Raw genomic sequence first — 18,244 nt, 5'->3', positions numbered from 1 at the left:
TGCATGACGAACGATCCGCCCCATCGCAATCTCATTAAAATCAGACCTTAGTTCTCGCTACCGCTAAACAGAGATCTGAAGACAGCACATTAGGGGTTACGTCAGAACGACTTTTCATCCGACCAATCAGAGCGTCGCCTACCAGATCATAAAAGTGACAGTCGGGATGTGTTTTCTAATCATACAACCTCGAAAACTTTAACACGGGGTATTCCGGACGATAGTTACGGGCTTAACGACCGACTCTTTACAATCTAGACCATCTATTTGCCATTCCAGAATGTTCTTTTGTTCAGGTTTCAATTAGTAATCGAGAATTTGTCAAAATATGTTGCGAAGCGTTTGAAATCCGTGCCGTAAAGCACGACAAAGCTGCCTTCTGATTGGTCATTCCACTGGCCGGTCAAATAATGGTATGTCCTCAGATCTTTGTTTAGCGGTAGCGAGAACTAAACGATCTGATTTTGTTGAGATCAGCGCCATCGGGTACAGTGACAAACAGTTACGGAGCCTGATCAACGGATGACAGACAGACAGCCAGACTTTTTGTCTGTCTGTCTGTCTCTCCTGTCTGTCTGTCTCTCTGTCTGTCTGTCGGTTTATGGTGTTTCAAGTTGTACATAGCACTCACAGTTTCCAGAACACATTAGAGCTGGTGTACATATCGTTCCTAGTTATTACAAGAACAGATAAGCCTCTACTACATTAGAGCAGATTATTATATGGAATCATGTGGCTTAAGCTGCGTGTAGATGTGTTTATCATTCACAAATTTTGCATGCAATACAAATATAAAAAGTCAATGACAGAGAATAACCAGTCACGACTGTCTGCCGAAACCAAAATTCTATTGAGGGTAAAGGCAAATAGCGGTGCAATGTATATGAATGGATCACTAAACATCCGTGATGACACCAGGTGTTCGCGAAAAGGATAAGCATAAAAAAACGTGTTTGTTGCCTGACGCCGCACATCAGTAAGAAATCTCCACCCGATCCACCCGATGACCACGATCAATGATATAGACTGTCTGTCTGTCTGTCTGTCGGATGACAATCATGTCTTATGGTACCATAACTGTTCATGATTATATTGTGATCACAATAACACATGCTCACAATATTGTCGGAATAGTACAATCGACTCTCCTTATGGCAGAATGTTTTTATGAATATGGAAAGGGTTTTGTCGCTTTTATTTCAGGGGGAACGTACTATATTTTCCCTTCCCCAATTTTTTCTGGGGACAAAAAATATCGGGTAGTCCATACTTACACAAGGAGTACGGACCACCAGCGAAGGGAATATAGTCAATAAATATCAATACAAATGCATGCGCCATTCCTGTCTATGGGTCACGGAAGTTGTCGCAGTTCTTCTTATTATAATGATGCAAGGTCTGGCAGATCCATACTCATGGTACTAACGGACTATTTACTAAAATATTTAAGAAATACCCCAAACATCTGTGATCAGTGGACCATTTTTTATAATTTTATTTTAATTGAAGTCCGTCTTTACGAAACTATATTAAATTCTATTTCGGAAAAAGTGAAACAGTTGCCGTTTAAAACGAGTGGTGCCTGTCATGATTTACGTTACTTTGGACCTTCCCTTATTCAGCTGACATTTCTCTGTATAGTTATTGATACATTTTAAACCAAATCCTACCTTGAATTGATCAATCCTCGATTGTTCAATGTATTTTTTATCTTTTAAGATAAATCATTCGCAACCACAGCTTTTTTACAATCACACTATCTCTGAACATAACATATAATACAGGACACGGGTGGCCCAGTGGTCTTGCATGCCACAACTATCTGTGTAGGGTTGAATTGTGTCCCTTGAGCATTCTAGAAACCTATGTGGGTTCGAATGCCGGTTCACAAGTGCCCCCGTGCCCGTGGGTTTGACTGACTGACTGACTGACTGACTGACTGACTGACTCACTGACTCACTGACTCACTCACTCACTGACTCACTCACTCACTCACTCACTCACTCACTCACTCACTCACTCACTCACTGGTCAGAATTGTCGTAAGAGGCGACTAACGGGATCGGGTGTACAGACTCGTTGACTTAATTGATGCATGTCATCGTATCTCAATTGCATAGATCCATGCTCAATCACTAGATTGTCTGGTCCAGACTTGATTATTTACATACAGCTGGAATATTGCTGAATGCGGGAGTTGAACAACAAACGTACAAACAAACAATGACCTGATGTCTGCAATGTATATATTTACTCATTTCGCTACAATTATGAGCGGGAGACTTTTCACATGGCTGTAAACTTTGAACTAGCATACGTACACAAAATAGTGACACCTTGATGAACTTATGGACGCGCTGGTTTACCACAGTTTTCCACTGAACGTTTTCAAACACTATTTCTGCTTTTGGAACTCAATATTTGGCTGTCATCAAACACCATTGGTTTTGGAGGCAATATGCAGGCAATATATGCGGTTGTCTTATCCTTCTTCAGTTGAGATGAATAAACACACCTTCCGGCTTACATAGAGTCCCCACAGGGGGCACGGGTGGCCCAGTCGTTTAAGACGCCGTGATTCGCCGTGCAGAGTTGCGTCCCTTGGGCACGCCAGAAACTTATGATTGTGGGTTCGAATCCCTTACCCGTGCTCATGGGTTTCACCGAAGTGGTAAACGTCTGAGACCTGCATCACTTCGGGCTTTTTCCTCTCACATTAAGCTGACATGCCGTGATATAATTGGAATACAGTTGAAAGCGGGGTTAAACCAAACTTACTCACTCACTCACACACTCACGATTCCATAAACACGTGAAACTCGAGATAAGCCACTGGACAATGAATGATGAGGTTCCCATAAACGGTTCATGTTGTTTCAAGTTGTACAAAGACACTTACAGTTTCCAGAACACATTAGAGCTGGTGTACATATCGTTCCTAGTTATTACAAGAACAGATAAGTCCCTACTACATTAGAGTTGATTATGATATGGAATCATGTGGCTTAAGCTGCATGTAGATGTGTTTATCATTCACAATTTTGCATGCAATACAAATATAAAACGTCAATGACAGAGAATAACCAGTCTCGACTGTCTGCCGAAACCAAACTTCTACTGAGGGTAAAGGCAAAATAGTGATGAATGGATCACTGAACATCCGTGAAGACACCGGGTGTTTGCGAAAAGGATAAGCATAAAAATGTGTTTGTTGTCTGACGCCGCACATCAGTAGGAAATCTCCACCCGATCCACCCGATCCACCCGATCATCACGATCAGTGATGTAGACTGCCAATGGATTTCTACAAATGAAAGTGCGCTGCCTGGCCAAATGGTCCAATCCTTTCCTAACGATGGTGGCCCCGTGTAGATCCGTGTTTGAATTGGTCTCCAACAACCATTGCTTGTTCAAGAGTCCAGTTAACAGGATAGGGTGGTCAGGGTCGCTGACTTGGTTCTTGCATGTCATCGTATCTAGGTCGATGCTCATCGTATCAATCACTGGATTTTCTTATCCAGACTCGATTATTTAGAGACCACAGTCATATAGCTGAATAATGCTAAATGTGGCGTTAACTGCAATAAAACCCAACAAACCCAACAAGGGCTTCAGAGCAAGACGAGAAATGATTCAGACTAGGCGAGTGAGTGAGTGGGTTGGAGTGGTACTTGCAATTCGATGTACTACCCAATACATGGAGAGCAAAACACAACGCTGACTACTTCTCTCCACGTTTCTCTCTGATGCTACACGTCGGATAAAGTATTCAGAGTTGGGTTATGTTTTAAATTTTAAATATATATATTTACAAAACAGAGTCAAGATATGTGTGCTTGCCAAAACTCTTTTATGCACGCCTTAATGCTTATTAAATATTTAACGCTTAAACACCTGAAGAAATCAGTTGTTTGTTCACACATACATACATACGTACGAACACACACACACACACACACACACACACACACACACACACACACACACACACACACACACACACACACACACACACACATACATACATACATACATACATACAAAATCACCAGCAAACAAGAATCATATGTGATCCATTTGTGTGCAAGAACTTAACTCATTCAACAAACTTTTGAAAATATATTTTATTTTTATGTATACATATATTTAGAAAAGTATATGAGAAAATATTTTTGCGTAAAGAAACTAGCTTACACTTTTAAACATGAGCGGTAAGTGAACAAGTTAACAGCCATTAATATACAATAGGTCCATGTGTATGTACAATATATCTAGATGAATCTGATACGTCATGTGTAAATGAGACATCCAAGGATGCTTCATCAACGACATTTGAATATGTGCTTTCTACTATACTACCAGCAGCGAACATTGTTCATACACGAATCTTGACATGGGTGTGCTTTTGCATTTTGCAGCATTTGTACATGTAATTATGAAATTGAAAAATATGTCATCGTGTTTGATATTTAGAATTTTCGAACTCATGTTTGTTATAAAAATCTCAAAGAATATTTCCGGGATTACAGGAATAAACCGCAATCTGAAAACATAAGAAACTGAATTAGAAAAGGAAAACAGATAAACGTAGCTAAACATATATGGTATTGACAGTTGCAAAATGTTACCCAATTACACAGTATAAGGGAGATAACTCGTTTAACCACATCCATTAAAATGTTCTCCTCTCTTAAGAACTCAAACAGTTTTATTTGCACTAATCGTGAACAAAGACTGTTTTGAAAGTGTTTCCAATACAGGAAATATGACATATAGCTTATCGATTCTAAACGTATCGAGTATTTTTGAGATTTGTGTCCTATCTTTTCATTGACTAGATATTATTCTGTTCATATTAGCATGTAATACTTGTACAGAACTTCTCTACTGAACCTGACCTTCGAACACTGCAATATTAAACTAATGTCAAAAAGAAAGTATACCAGCTAAAAAAAGTTTTCACTAATTTGAAAATTTAAAAAAATTGACAAATTTGCATTTTGCCACAACGACTTTGGGTCACGTAGGACAATAAGCACGTGCAAAAGTTATGTGCAAACACTGGTGACGTTATGACCACATCAACAAAACGCACCATGAACATATGCTACATTTAATCGCCGCTATACAGAGGGAGAAAGCCCTTGGTATGGAGCAACAAGGATCCACGCACCCGAAATACGTCAAGGCTCACACAGAACGTTCTGAACAACACAGTTCACGTTTTACACTGGCCAGCATGTTCTAATATGAAGCCAATCTAACATGTATGGGATAACCCTGACCGACAGATCAGAAGACGACCAGCGGCTTCAGTCAACCGTCATGAACTGGTACAATGTCTTCTTGACGAATGGCAGCGGGTTTCGCCCAACGTCATCCGACGTTTGACGTCAGCGGTGCGTCGTCGTGTCCAGGCGTACATTGATGCACGGGGTGGACATACACGAATGTGCTTTCAGAGGATTTAAAGTCATGTTGATCACAAGTTTGGTGACAGTGATATTGTGAGACTTATCATTTTCGAACCCCGCGTGTCTTTGTGTCTCAGTCAGTCGTAAAGATTCTTGTTTGAATAACATGAGGAGTTTTACACATTATGTTTTAAGCACAACTCTAATGAATCATTTACATATTGACTTCCCACATGCTTTTGTTTTTCTGTCATAGTCTTACTCTTGGTATACTTTCGTTTGGACATGAGTTTACTTTTTGTAACGAACGCCATCTATCAAGAGCGATACGATGAGGCTGATCTAGCAATGAACGTTACCTCATCGAGTTCTCCCACGAATTTCGCTCCTGATGTTCCGGACCCATCATATCCAAAGCGCAGTCCACACTCGATGATGTTGGAATCGGATGCTGTGGAGTGCAAGATCCAGATCAGCACAGAACGGAATATTTCGGAGATGAATGTCTAGTTATTACATTGTTCATCTTCTCGAGGCAAAGGAGTTAACTGACAATAAAATTCAAGTTTCCACTCTGCCAAACTCGGCTAAAATTATGTCAATGCAGCGTCAACATATATATTACAAATCATTTCATATGTTTAGACAAGGTGTTCCCGTGATTTGATGCACTTCGTGAAGTAAGACCCGTTTTATTACAGTAAAGATTATATTGATTATAGATCAGATCGCCTTCACTGGGCGCCGTCATTTTGTTTGAGGCAATTGCAAGTGATATGAGAGGTGGAATCTGATTGGTAAATAGGAGGGATATAGAAGGGACATAACTCGTAAAAGCCACGGGTTGCACTATGATCGAGCCCAGAATTTACAGCCAAGTTCGGCAAGTGTGGAAACTGGACTTTCACAGTCAGTTAACTCCCTGCCCGAGAAGATGCACATTGTTCAAATATACAACTTGAAGTTAGAGTACTGAAATGAGGACAGTGCCTCAGGAGAGAGAAAAGTCGAACCAAATTGGAAGTGGCATTTTAAGATCCTACTCCCTTCAAGTTACAGCGATAACGCCGGGTGTTCGTTATGGATATTTGTTAAATATATTATTACCTTACCCACATACATATAGGCAAAACGCCGAAGCCACACTACATGCTCATGATATGATCGGAATCGTACAATCGCCTCTGCTTTTGGCAGAGTTTCATATCAATAGGGAGGTGAGGTGCAATGGGTTTAACGTCGCGTCCAAGACTATTTCACTTGTATAGCGACGTGCATGCATGTGTGTTTGGCTGCTTGTAAAAGTCCGGACTAATGCCGATTTTAAAGTGCTAGCCAACTAAGATATCATGCCGCAGTTTAACATGAACACGTCACACAGACACAGTATACTAACTCCGAGCCGACCAGTTCTTGTTTTAGCCCCTTAATGCCGAATGCAGGGTCACAACAAGTATCATCTCGTACTGTCTCTTGGTATGACGTGGTCGGGGGATCTATCCCGACATCTTCCGCCTTCCTGGAGCACGCTCTACCACTAGACAACGGTCTTATGAATATGGAAAGGGTTTTCAAGCTTTCATTCAGATATTCGTGTAGATGTGTATTAACGAATCACCGACTTACCATACACTCGGGCTGTATATTTGATATTTTCAGATTCTATGGAAGCAACTATGTCATAGCCACTGTATATCATGGTAACTCTCTTCCAGGAATATCTCGACATGCCCTGTAAAGAAACGTACGACAGGAGTAAGAAGACAGCCACCAGAGACATTTTCTTGATTGTGATTGTACAAACTGACTACATTGAAGAGAACAATAGCATCTTTGAATGTGATACTGTGTTGAGGCCAATAACCATCACATCTTTAAATGCGACCTACGCAGTGATGGGCTGACACCAATAACCATCACATCTAATGCTACCTGTGCACTACTGTGATATATATTATGATATAATATGTTATGTCTGTATTGTATATAATATGTTATATCTGTATTGTTTATAATATGTTGTACTTGTATTGTTTAAATATGTTATATCTGTATTGTTTAAATATGTTATATCTGTATTGTTTATAATATGTTGTACTTGTATTGTTTAAATATGTTATCTCTGTATTGTATATAATATGTTATATCTGTATTGTTTATAATATGTTATCTCTGTATTGTATATAATATGTCATATCTGTATTGTTTATATTATGTTGTACTTGTATTGTTTAAATATGTTATCTCTGTATTGTATATAATATGTTATATCTGTATTGTTTATAATATGTTGTACTTGTATTGTTTAAATATGTTTTCTCTCTGTATTGTATATAATATGTTATATCTGTATTGTTTATAATATGTTATCTCTGTATTGTATATAATATGTAATATCTGTATTGTTTATAATATGTTGTACTTGTATTGTATATAATATGTCATATCTGTATTGCATATAATATGTCATATCTGTATGGTATATATCATGTCATATCTGTATTGTATATATCATGTCATATCTGTTTTGTATATAATATGTCATATTTGTTGTGTATATAATATGTCATATCTGTATTATTTATCTTTTATGCTTTTGTTGACAATAAATACGACATTGCTGTTTGCTGTCATTGATGTTGGCAATTAAATGTTTTGTATTCTGTTGGTATTCTATAACTTCTTCTTGTTGGTCACACATATGTTCTCGATGTTTGTGGTAAGTTATTTCATAATAAATCCTGTTGTACGATATTGTTTTCGTACAACTCTTACTTTCAGTTGATGTTGAGCGATGGTTTGAACGTGTACTGGAACTTATGACTTGGCATGTGACATTCTTTCTAAAAGCGTGATATTTGATGACATTGCACGACAAACCACTTACCGCTGTTGAAATTGGCAGCTTAACAGTGTTGCCGTACCGGGACATCACCTCAAATGTGAGGTATTCATTATCAATGGCGATAACGAGGCTGTTCTTGTTCCCGCAGTTGCTACCACTGACAAGAACACGACGATCTCCGGATGAGGAAGACTCCCGGTAACGAAACCGGACAACGTTTTGATGGGTGGTGTTGATGTTGCTGATGGAGATGTTGGCAAAGAACATGCTGTTGTCGTTAAAGGTGGCAATGCCGTTGGCAACAGTGACGTTACTGTATGACAGATACGCTGCACGGGCAAAATTCAGAACTCCCTGATCATTGAAAGTCAGGTCATATTGAGGACTACAGCCTGAAACACGAGATGTTTAGTGTAAGAGCATGATATCCAAGGCATATAAATATGTTTGTGTGCATATAATCGTGCTGTGTGAAACTATATTATGTACTTAAACAACGTTGTTATTACGATATGTTTTGTAAATAGTTTATCTGTATTGAAAATGTATGACAACAAACAAGGGATGTAAGCTCACTTGTTGCACGTTTTGTCATGCAACTAATTCAAGCTCTCATAAAATACATTCTTATTTCTACTGTAGTAGTAATGTCTATGTGGGTTCTCACTGATGTTAATAGGATGTCAACCATATTTGTACCACACATGTACTGTAGGACGGAGACCTGAGGTGTTGAAAAGACTTGATGTCCGTCTTATACTGTACGTTATTAGAATAACCTTAATCGATTTGACCAAACTGCTCCGTAGCAAGTACTTGTATGTTATAATAGCTTATAGACACAACTATAAAAAACTACGGCACAAATTGTGGCATCTCCAGCCTAAAAGTAGGCAACTGAAAATTATAAATGGTATGCGTGTGCAATTCTTATCTGTACAATGCGCCGAAACAAAGATATGCTGAGTTGCGATCTGTTCGTGAAAATTTCGAATCCCAGTATTTGCCACATCCATGATCTGTCAGCACTATTCCGGTGCTTGCGGGTTTGTAACTTGGGACTTGCCACACCAAGCTGCAACGCTGCCATATAACGGTAATACAGTGTAGAGACACGTACAACGCGGAACCTTTATTCTCTTTGATAGTGGAAATTAAAGTGGAAGCAAGCGCCTGGTCGTATGCTGGTCACCCTAGCATTGATCGTCACATGGGCAACATGAGCGCGACCAAATCTTGTTACCCAATAGTTAAACCTTGTGTGAATACCACTAATCCACTTAGAAGTAAATAAGGTTTAAACTTTCGTTTATTATCATCTGTCGCCACCACAATCCTAGACGCACCTGAGTCGAGGAAGCTGCATCCGCAGTCTGAGACGTCGAAGTAGGAGCTGAACCGACATGAAGTCGCCATCACGCCGAGGAAACCCACAGTGACGTTGTAGGTGGCGATATCGTTGTCCCAGTTTGGGACCTTAGCACATACGTCTGTGTAAACAAAGGGACACACCACAATAAGATACATGGACGAAACGTATAGATAAACTTAGTATATTAATAATTTAATATGATGAATTAAAACCACTGCACGTTTTGAATGTACATGACATTAGGGAACACATGGATACAAACATGTCATTTGTCATTTCGAAATGGAACACTTTCCACCTGACTCACTCGTTAACAACTTTGTCCATTTTGTATCATTCAAAATGTAGAAACAGAATACCATGTGTGTGTAGTTTGTCCGTTTTATGACGATCTTAGAAGGAACTTTCTGCCAAGTTATTATTATACATCTCCATCAGAGCATAAGTGTAAAGTTTTATTTACCACCAGTAATGCTTTCACAATCAATAATCTTGCCAAGTTTACATTCTTTGCTCTTAAAATGAGGAGCAAGCAGTTGTCCATTATATAAACTATTAATTCTACCACCATATGTATATGGTCTCAGATAGCCTTGTACTGATTAGTATTGATATTACTACATGAACTTGTGGCGCAAGATGTTTGAATGCTTGAATATATATTATAAAATGGGCCTGTGGCCTGACTTACTGAAATAAACCACTACCACTACTCGTTAACGGGATCAGTGCGTAAGGTTTACATTCAGCCCACCTCTTCTTCATAAGCTTGTAAAAGCTTCCGTTAGGTTTAAAACATGCCTGTGCATAAAGGTTTACACATTTGATGATGAGCTAGCAGTGGTATGGTTTGATTCACATTGGTACAATCGTTGTCGCTTCTACATTGCAATACATGGTGTAAAACTTTAGTCACTGACATTCTTCCTTTATCTTACCAGAGTCTCCACAGGACGAAGGGCAGGTGTCACGACAGAAGAAGTTGGGTCTGCATCCTTCATCCTGCACGTACATGAACCCTTGGTTACAACACTTGGCGACTGAGCTTCCTCTGGAACACTCCCAGTAGGACCTGCAACCGCCGTCCATCTTGTAGTGAGGTTTACATTTGCCCGTGCATCGTTCTGAAACATATATGCATCTACAGTCAAGTGCGTTCTGGATCTTAACGGGAGGCACGGGTGGCCCAGTGGTCTGAGGCGCCGCGTTTCGCTGTGCAGTGTTGCGTCCCTTGGGCACGCCAGAAACCTATGATTGTGGGTTCGAATCCCGGTTCGCCCCGATTATGTTTCTAGGTTTGTCAACACCTTACACGTGCTCGTGGGTTTCACCGATGTGGTAAACGTCCGAGACCTGCATCACTTCAGGCTTTCCTCCCACAGTAAGCTGACACGCCACGATATAACTGGAATACTGTTAAAAGCGGCGTTAAACCCAACTCACTCACTCATCTTTAACGTCATACTGGTTGCGATGGACATTAGACACATTCATCAAGTACTGGTTGACACCCCAGAGAAACATGGTACAAATTCTAGGATATTCATAGTGAGATAAAAGCGACAACACCATTTCAATATTCATAAGGTGAGGTGAGGTGAAATTGGGTTTAACGTCGCGTCCAAGATTATTGCACTTATATAGCGACGTGCATGCACGTGTATGTGTGTGTGCGGCTGCTTGTACCAGTCCGGACTGATGCCGATTTATAGTGCTAGCTCACTGAGATACCATGCATCAGTTTAACATGAATACCCCACTCAGACACAGTATACTGACTCCGAGCCGACCAGTCCTTGTTTTAGCCCCTTAATGCCGAGCGCCAGACAGGGTAACAACAAGTACAATCTTTTAACGTCTTTTTGTATGACGCGGCCCGGGATCGAACCCTGGACCTTCCGCTCTCCTGGCGGACGCTCTACCACTAGACCACGGAGGCGGTCCAATATTCATAAGAAACCTCTCACAAAAGCAGAGAGGATTGTATAATTCCGACTATATCACGAGCATGTATGTATGAATTACTATCAAATAGTGAAGATACAAGGTGTTCGCGATGAGGAAACTGTATCCTGCTCCACCGGTCAGCTTTACTGAGGCCTGGAATGTTGTACCCTGGGGTTGTTGTTGGAGGATTCGCGTGTTTCACAAGATGTGGGAGCAAACCCCGAAGCGATGAATATCTGAGATGGTTATCACCTCGGTGAAACCCACGAGCACCATGGTGCTAACAAAAACAGAAACGTGATCGGATCCAACTGGCGATCGAGGGTGCCTGCCTTGCTAAGTGGGGTAGCTCTGCACACTGAACTGTGGCAACTTAGATGACTGAGTGAGTGAGTAATATGAGTTGGGATTAACGCCGCTTTTAACAGTATTCCAGTTATATCGCGGCGTGTCAGCTTAATGTGGGAGGAAAGCCAGAAGTGATGCAGGTCTCAGACGTTTACCAGTTCGGTGAAACCCACGAGCACGGGTATGGTGCTGACAAACCTAGAAACATAATCGGGGCGAACCGGGATTCGAACCCACAATCATAGGTTTCTGGCGTGTCCAAGGGACGCAACTCTGCACAGCGAATCGCGGCGCCCTAGACGACTGGGCCACCCGTGCCCCCTCTTAGATGACTGTGCAAGTAAAGGTAAGGCAGGGGATTAGTCAATGATGCAGCGATGTACCGGGTAATATACAGTAAACTACGGTATAACGAACTCAAAGGGACTACTAATTTTAGTTCGTTGTAACCGTAGTTCGTTATAAGCACATATACTGCATGACTACAGCAAGTAGTCGGGACCAAAACGTAAGTTCGTTATATCCGTCAGTTCGTTATAAGCGTGTTCGTTATAACCGTAGTTTACTTTTTTTGCATTTGGTTTCTGTAAAGATAGCATTTAACAGTATTTCTCATGCAAAAACTGGGACTTCTAGTGTTCCGGAATATCTCCTTGACGATTGTGTCTGTATAAACTGTATTGATCCTACAAAATTTGTTTGATCAGTGTCACAACATTTAGCATTATCTTGATGGTAGAACTGTTGAGGACATTTCAGATTTGACGCATCAGTGACAAAATCATGTCCGGTGCAATTTTCAGGTGTAAAATTGACTTGCCTTTGCCTGTATTTGTGACGGGGAAGAACAACTGGTATCATCACTATTTGATAGTGATTCCAAAATACATGCTCATGATATAGTCTGAATCGTACAATAGACTCTGGTTTTAGATGAGATTTTTGATGATTGTGGAATGGGTAGCTTTTCATTCTTTTGAACTGACGTCAATATGATATCTGTTTTTTTATAACGAATTTATGTAATTAAAACACAAATTTTGAACCTTCTGAAGATGTTGATAAAAGACATTTACCAAGAGGACACGTGACCTTCCAGTTTTCGTCACACTTGAGATTGGTCTGGTCCCAGTAGTAGCCGGTGGGGCAGGTTCTGTAGACACCGATGATGTTGCCGTTGGGGTTGTAGTAGCACTGCACGTACTTGTCACAGTCCATAGGATGACGTCGATATCCGATGCCATTCCTGTTCTGAGCGTTCCTGCACAGATCTGTAGAAAATTTAACAGAAACTATCACAGGCCTGTTTAATACCTAACGGAAGCTGTAACAGATATGACGAAGAGGTGAGGTGTTCTGAAATAGGGTTTTACGCCGCGTCCAAAAGTATTGCACTTATCAAGCGACTTACATGCATGTGTGTGTATGTGTATGTGTATGTGTATGTGTATGTGTATGTGTATGTGTATGTGTATGTGGCTGCTTGGGATAGCAATGCCGATTTTATAGCGCTAGCCCAGTGAGATACCATGCCGCAGTTTAACATGAATACCCCATTCAGAGCAGTTCTTGTTTTAGCCCCTAATGCCGAGCGCCAGGCAGGGTAACAAAAAGTACCATCTTTTAACGTCTTTTGGTATGACGCATCCGCCGATCAATCCCCGGACCTTCCGCTCTGCGTTCGGATGCTCTACCACTATATAGCATAACTTATCATAGATATGCTTAAGATGTAACACAAACTACCACATATATGTTACTATTCCAGTTCTGTTGAAAATATAACGAGTGTGTATATATTTGTGAATATATAACAAAAGCAATCATAGATCTTCTGAAGATATCCCACAACTATTTTATGTCCTTTGAAGATGCAATACATTGTCGTGTGACAGTGTACTGTGACCGTGTAAAGAAATTAATAATTAGACATACGTAAAACCTCAACATACGTTAGACCCATGAAGATCCGGGATAGATTAGGTTTTCATGATCAACAACCCATGCTTGCCGTTCAGCCGACTATGATTTTCGTAAGAGGCGACTGACGAGATTGGTTGGTCAGGCTCGCTGACTAGCAATTGGTTGATGCTTGTCGTGTCCAAATTTGGGGATCGATACTCATGATGTCAACCACTGGATTGTCTGGTCCAGACTCGATTATTTACAGACCGCCGTCATATAGTTGGAATTTATATTGCTGAGTGCGGCGTTAAACAACAAACAAACAAATCAATATAAGTTAGTTTATGCTTGACAGGCGCTTGCAACTCTGCCACACTGCCACTCTGTTCAAACATGGATGCATTGCTGTTAGAAAGGCGGTACAGTGTGATATATGACAAGGCACGTTGGTCTATCAGTAGATAAAGGACATTCAATACAATTGGTGAATGGTGTAACTCAAGTACTCACGATTGGCTGGATCTGAAAAAGAGAGAAGACAGATGCATAAACATGAGCATTTCAGCGTTTTCAAAATAGTTATATGACATTGGCTCGACACAAATGATTTTCAATTTTGTTATGGTATAAATGTTAAGTTCATGTATCATTATAGCCATATTTGAGAATAGTGCCCTACTTACCAACACATAAGGCAAATGTACAGGGTTGAAATTGTATCTCTGAGTTTTCCCCTGTGCATTGCTGACCGCCATTGATGGGGACGGGGTTGTTGCACTCTCTTGTCCTTGTCCGCGGAACGCTCGGTCCAGTTCCACAGGTGACACTGCAGGGGGAGCCGTTCCACTGTGTCCACTCGGAGTATCCACCATTAACTGGGGCTGTGGTGACAGCGGTTCAATATAGTTAAAACAGTCAGTGACGTCACTCGATAAATAAAACTTCATATCTAAAAGTGTTCAACCGCTCCAAACCCGGATTATTTTCCCAAGTACATTTCTTTTTAAAATCAGGTAAACATTAATAAATGAAGCAAACGGACTTTTCCAGATAACACAGTTCGTAATAAATCAATATAATCTAAAGCAATCCATATGTTGGAATTATCATGTAAAGGATGACACATGGACTTTAGGAAATATAATAATCGTCACTTTACACGTGAAAGCTCTGAATTCATTCTGTACGTTCCGAAGCATACCAAATTCTCCCAGTGCATTTGGTTTGTAAATCCGGAATGTCTCATCGTGTGTTGGCACACGCACATACAGTTCGTTTTACCAATGGTGCAAATTTGACGTCAATAGTCAACTCTTCACAAAAGCCTCACATGATATCAAAAAGGCTCAAATGATGGTTACCTCCCTTGAAAGAATTTAGACTAATTGAAATAGTGAAACAGTTAAATGTTCTTTAACTAAAGACCTCTAATTATATTCAGCGTTGCTGATGAAATACCATTCGTTTAAAGTTACAGCTGTATTAGAGGTCGATAGATTCTTATTTGTTGTGTTTTCACAGTCATTCCAAAAAGTAGTATACTTCAAATCAGATGTTCAGGTTTCTGTGTGTATTGTCGTTCTTTAGATTTTAAGATTGACATAAGTATGAAACAATTTTTACATTGATCACTTTTTGACAAATACAACATGATCACTGCCGTGATATTGCTTGAATAGTGCTACAAGCGGCGTAAAACTATACTCACTCACTCACAAGACATAGTCAGAACATATGACAGTTTTACCTTTGGTCACTTTTATCTTTTAAGGATAATGTGAGAAATTTAAAGCCAAATAAATCCTGATGGATCATCTTTAATATTGCATGTTTAGTTACTTCCCCAAATACAGTTATTTTCATTGAACGCAAGACGACTAGTCTACACACATAAGTAGCAAACATTAATGTGTTTGACAATTTGCTTAAGGCTGGTTTTAAACAAATGTGATATGACATAGATCGGTTCTTACCTGTTTGTACTGTCAGTGTTCCCGTTGTTGTCAGGGAGCCAACCTGGTAGGTGTATTGCCCCACATCAGAGGACTGGGCGTTTGTGATGACCAAACGTTGAGTTTGTCCTACCACTGTGATCTGATACTTGGCAGAGCTGGTTAGCACCACTCCATTCCTTCTCCACGTTCCGCTGTTGACATTTGCTTGGGAGAGGGATGTATCAAAGGTCACTGTTGTTCCCGTTGCTACATTAAAGCTCTGCAGTCCGTTAAGTATGCTCAGCGCTGTTGATGAAAAATATCACTGGTTTATATTCACAGATGTGGTATTCGTCGATATAGACTTATTTATTAATTGGGTGTAAATGTAGCTCCATCGTTTAAGGACACCATACTTTGCTATGCCTGGGTCCAGTTATCTTGGTTTCGAATTCCATTCTCGATGATTAAGGTTCTTGCTGTGCAGCACCATATCCGTGCTGATGGCTCTCACCAAAACGGTAAACGTCTGATATATGCAACACTCTAGACTTTCCTGGCCCACCATGGTATCCAATTGTTGCAGAGGGACGTAAGTCCCTCTGATACATCTTTCTTAGTATTGTCATCAATCATCTTAGCAGCCCATGCACTGTGAAATTGTAAATGGAATGGTCCAACACGAACTAAGAGACTTGAAGATCAATAAGGCTTACTTGACAACAATCAGTATGATTAAATTCACATGCTTTCATGCTTGGAAGTATAAATAACGTCCAATGGATCCCTGTGTACAAGGGTTCAAATATCACTGACACTTGATACCGTCTTCATCATCATTACAGGAAAGAAAACTAGTTTTCAGCATGAAATGGTTACACATCTAGTAAGGATCGATCGCAATAGTTATCTCGACGTTTAGTAAAATTGATACAAAATTTGTGCAGATCTTGCTCAACAGTTTTGCATTTACCTATCCGATGAAATTGTGCTTTCACAGTCATTACCAAGTGTAGTATATGTTACATCGAATGTTATTGTTTGTGAGTGTATTGTCGTTCTTTGGATTTCAAGATTAACACGAGAATGAAATAATTCGTACACTGACCACATCATGATCAAAGACATGATCAGAACATATGAGAATTTTCCCTTTGGTCACTTTTACTTATGTTGAATAATGTGAGAAAGTGAAATAAGACAGAGGCTGAATGATCATTTGTAATACTGTATGTTTAGTTTCCTTCACATCGACAGTTAGTTTGAATGAACGCAAGCGACTGATCTACACACAATACTAGCAAACGTTAATGTGTTTGACAAATGAGTAAATGCTGCTTGTCATAGGAAATGGAATATGACACAGATCCATTCTTACCTGTTTGTACTGTCAGTGTTCCCGTTGTTGTCAGAGAGCCAACCTGGTAGGTGTATTGCCCCACATCAGAGGACTGGGCGTTTGTGATGACCAAACGTTGCGTTTGTCCTACCACTGTGATCTGATACTTGGCAGAACTGGTCAGCACCGCTCCATTTCTTCTCCACGTTCCGCTGTTGACATTTGCTTGGGAGAGGGATGTCTCAAAGGTCACTGTTGTTCCCGGTGCTACATTGAAGCTCTGCAGTCCATTAAGAATACTCAGCGCTGTTGATGAAAAATATCACTGGTTTATATTTACAGATGTGGTATTCGTCGATGTATCCTTATTTGTTAATTGGGTGCAAATGTAGCTCCATCGTTTAAGGACACCATACTTTGCTATGCCTGTATCCAGTTATCTTGGGTTCGAATTCCATTCTCGATGATTATGGTCCTTGCTGTGCAGCACCATATCCGTGCTGATGGCTCTCACCAAAACGGTAAACGTCTGATATATGCAACACTCTAGGCTTTCCTGGCCAACCATGGTATCCACTGGTTTCAGAGGGGTGTTACTCCCTGTGTTACATGTTACTTAGCATTGTCATCAATCATCTTAGCAGCCCATGTGCTGCGAAATTGTAAATGGAATGGACCAATACGAACTAAGAGACTTGACGTTTAATCATGCTTACTTGACAACATTCAGTACGATTAAATTTCCATGCTTTCATGCGAGGAAGTATAAATAACGTCCAATGGATCCCTGTGTACAAGGGTTCAAATATCACTGACACTTGATACCGCCATCATCATCATTACAGGAAAGAAAACTAGTTTCCAGCATGCAATGGTTAAACGTCTATTAAGGATCGATCCCAATAGATATCTCAACATTTAGTAAGATTGATACAAAATTTGTGTAGATCTAGCTCAACAGTTTTGCATTTACCTTTCCGATGAAATTGTGCTTCCACAGTCATTACCAAGTGTAGTATATGTTACATCGAATGTTATTGTTTGTGAGTGTATTGTCGTTCTTTGGATTTCAAGATTAACACGAGAATGAAACAATTCGTACATTGACCACATCATGATCAAAGACATGATCAGAACATA

General features: G+C 40.2%; 1 protein-coding gene across 2 annotated transcripts in view; it reads right to left on the bottom strand.

Annotated features, from left to right (window-relative positions):
- Positions 1 to 4,106: 4,106 nt before the first annotated feature.
- Positions 4,107 to 18,244, bottom strand: part of LOC124146896 (obscurin-like) — a 31,906-nt gene continuing 17,768 nt past the window's right edge. For both annotated transcript variants that reach the window (XM_048386707.1, XM_048386708.1), the window contains 11 exons: positions 17,144 to 17,410; positions 15,805 to 16,071; positions 14,515 to 14,712; positions 14,342 to 14,353; positions 13,003 to 13,197; positions 10,570 to 10,755; positions 9,606 to 9,749; positions 8,302 to 8,651; positions 7,041 to 7,146; positions 5,774 to 5,865; positions 4,107 to 4,543 (listed from right to left, as the gene is read on the bottom strand). In XM_048386707.1, coding sequence (XP_048242664.1) covers positions 4,505 to 4,543; positions 5,774 to 5,865; positions 7,041 to 7,146; positions 8,302 to 8,651; positions 9,606 to 9,749; positions 10,570 to 10,755; positions 13,003 to 13,197; positions 14,342 to 14,353; positions 14,515 to 14,712; positions 15,805 to 16,071; positions 17,144 to 17,410 — 1,856 coding nt within the window. In that variant the 3' untranslated portion in view covers positions 4,107 to 4,504. The remainder of the gene's footprint in view (positions 4,544 to 5,773; positions 5,866 to 7,040; positions 7,147 to 8,301; positions 8,652 to 9,605; positions 9,750 to 10,569; positions 10,756 to 13,002; positions 13,198 to 14,341; positions 14,354 to 14,514; positions 14,713 to 15,804; positions 16,072 to 17,143; positions 17,411 to 18,244) is intronic.

This window comes from Haliotis rufescens, unplaced genomic scaffold (assembly GCF_023055435.1).
Source record: "Haliotis rufescens isolate VD_foot unplaced genomic scaffold, xgHalRufe1.0.p SCAF_6, whole genome shotgun sequence".
Taxonomy (NCBI): domain Eukaryota; kingdom Metazoa; phylum Mollusca; class Gastropoda; order Lepetellida; family Haliotidae; genus Haliotis; species Haliotis rufescens.
Note: the sequence above shows the minus strand (reverse complement) of the source record. Positions and strands in the feature narration are given on the sequence as shown.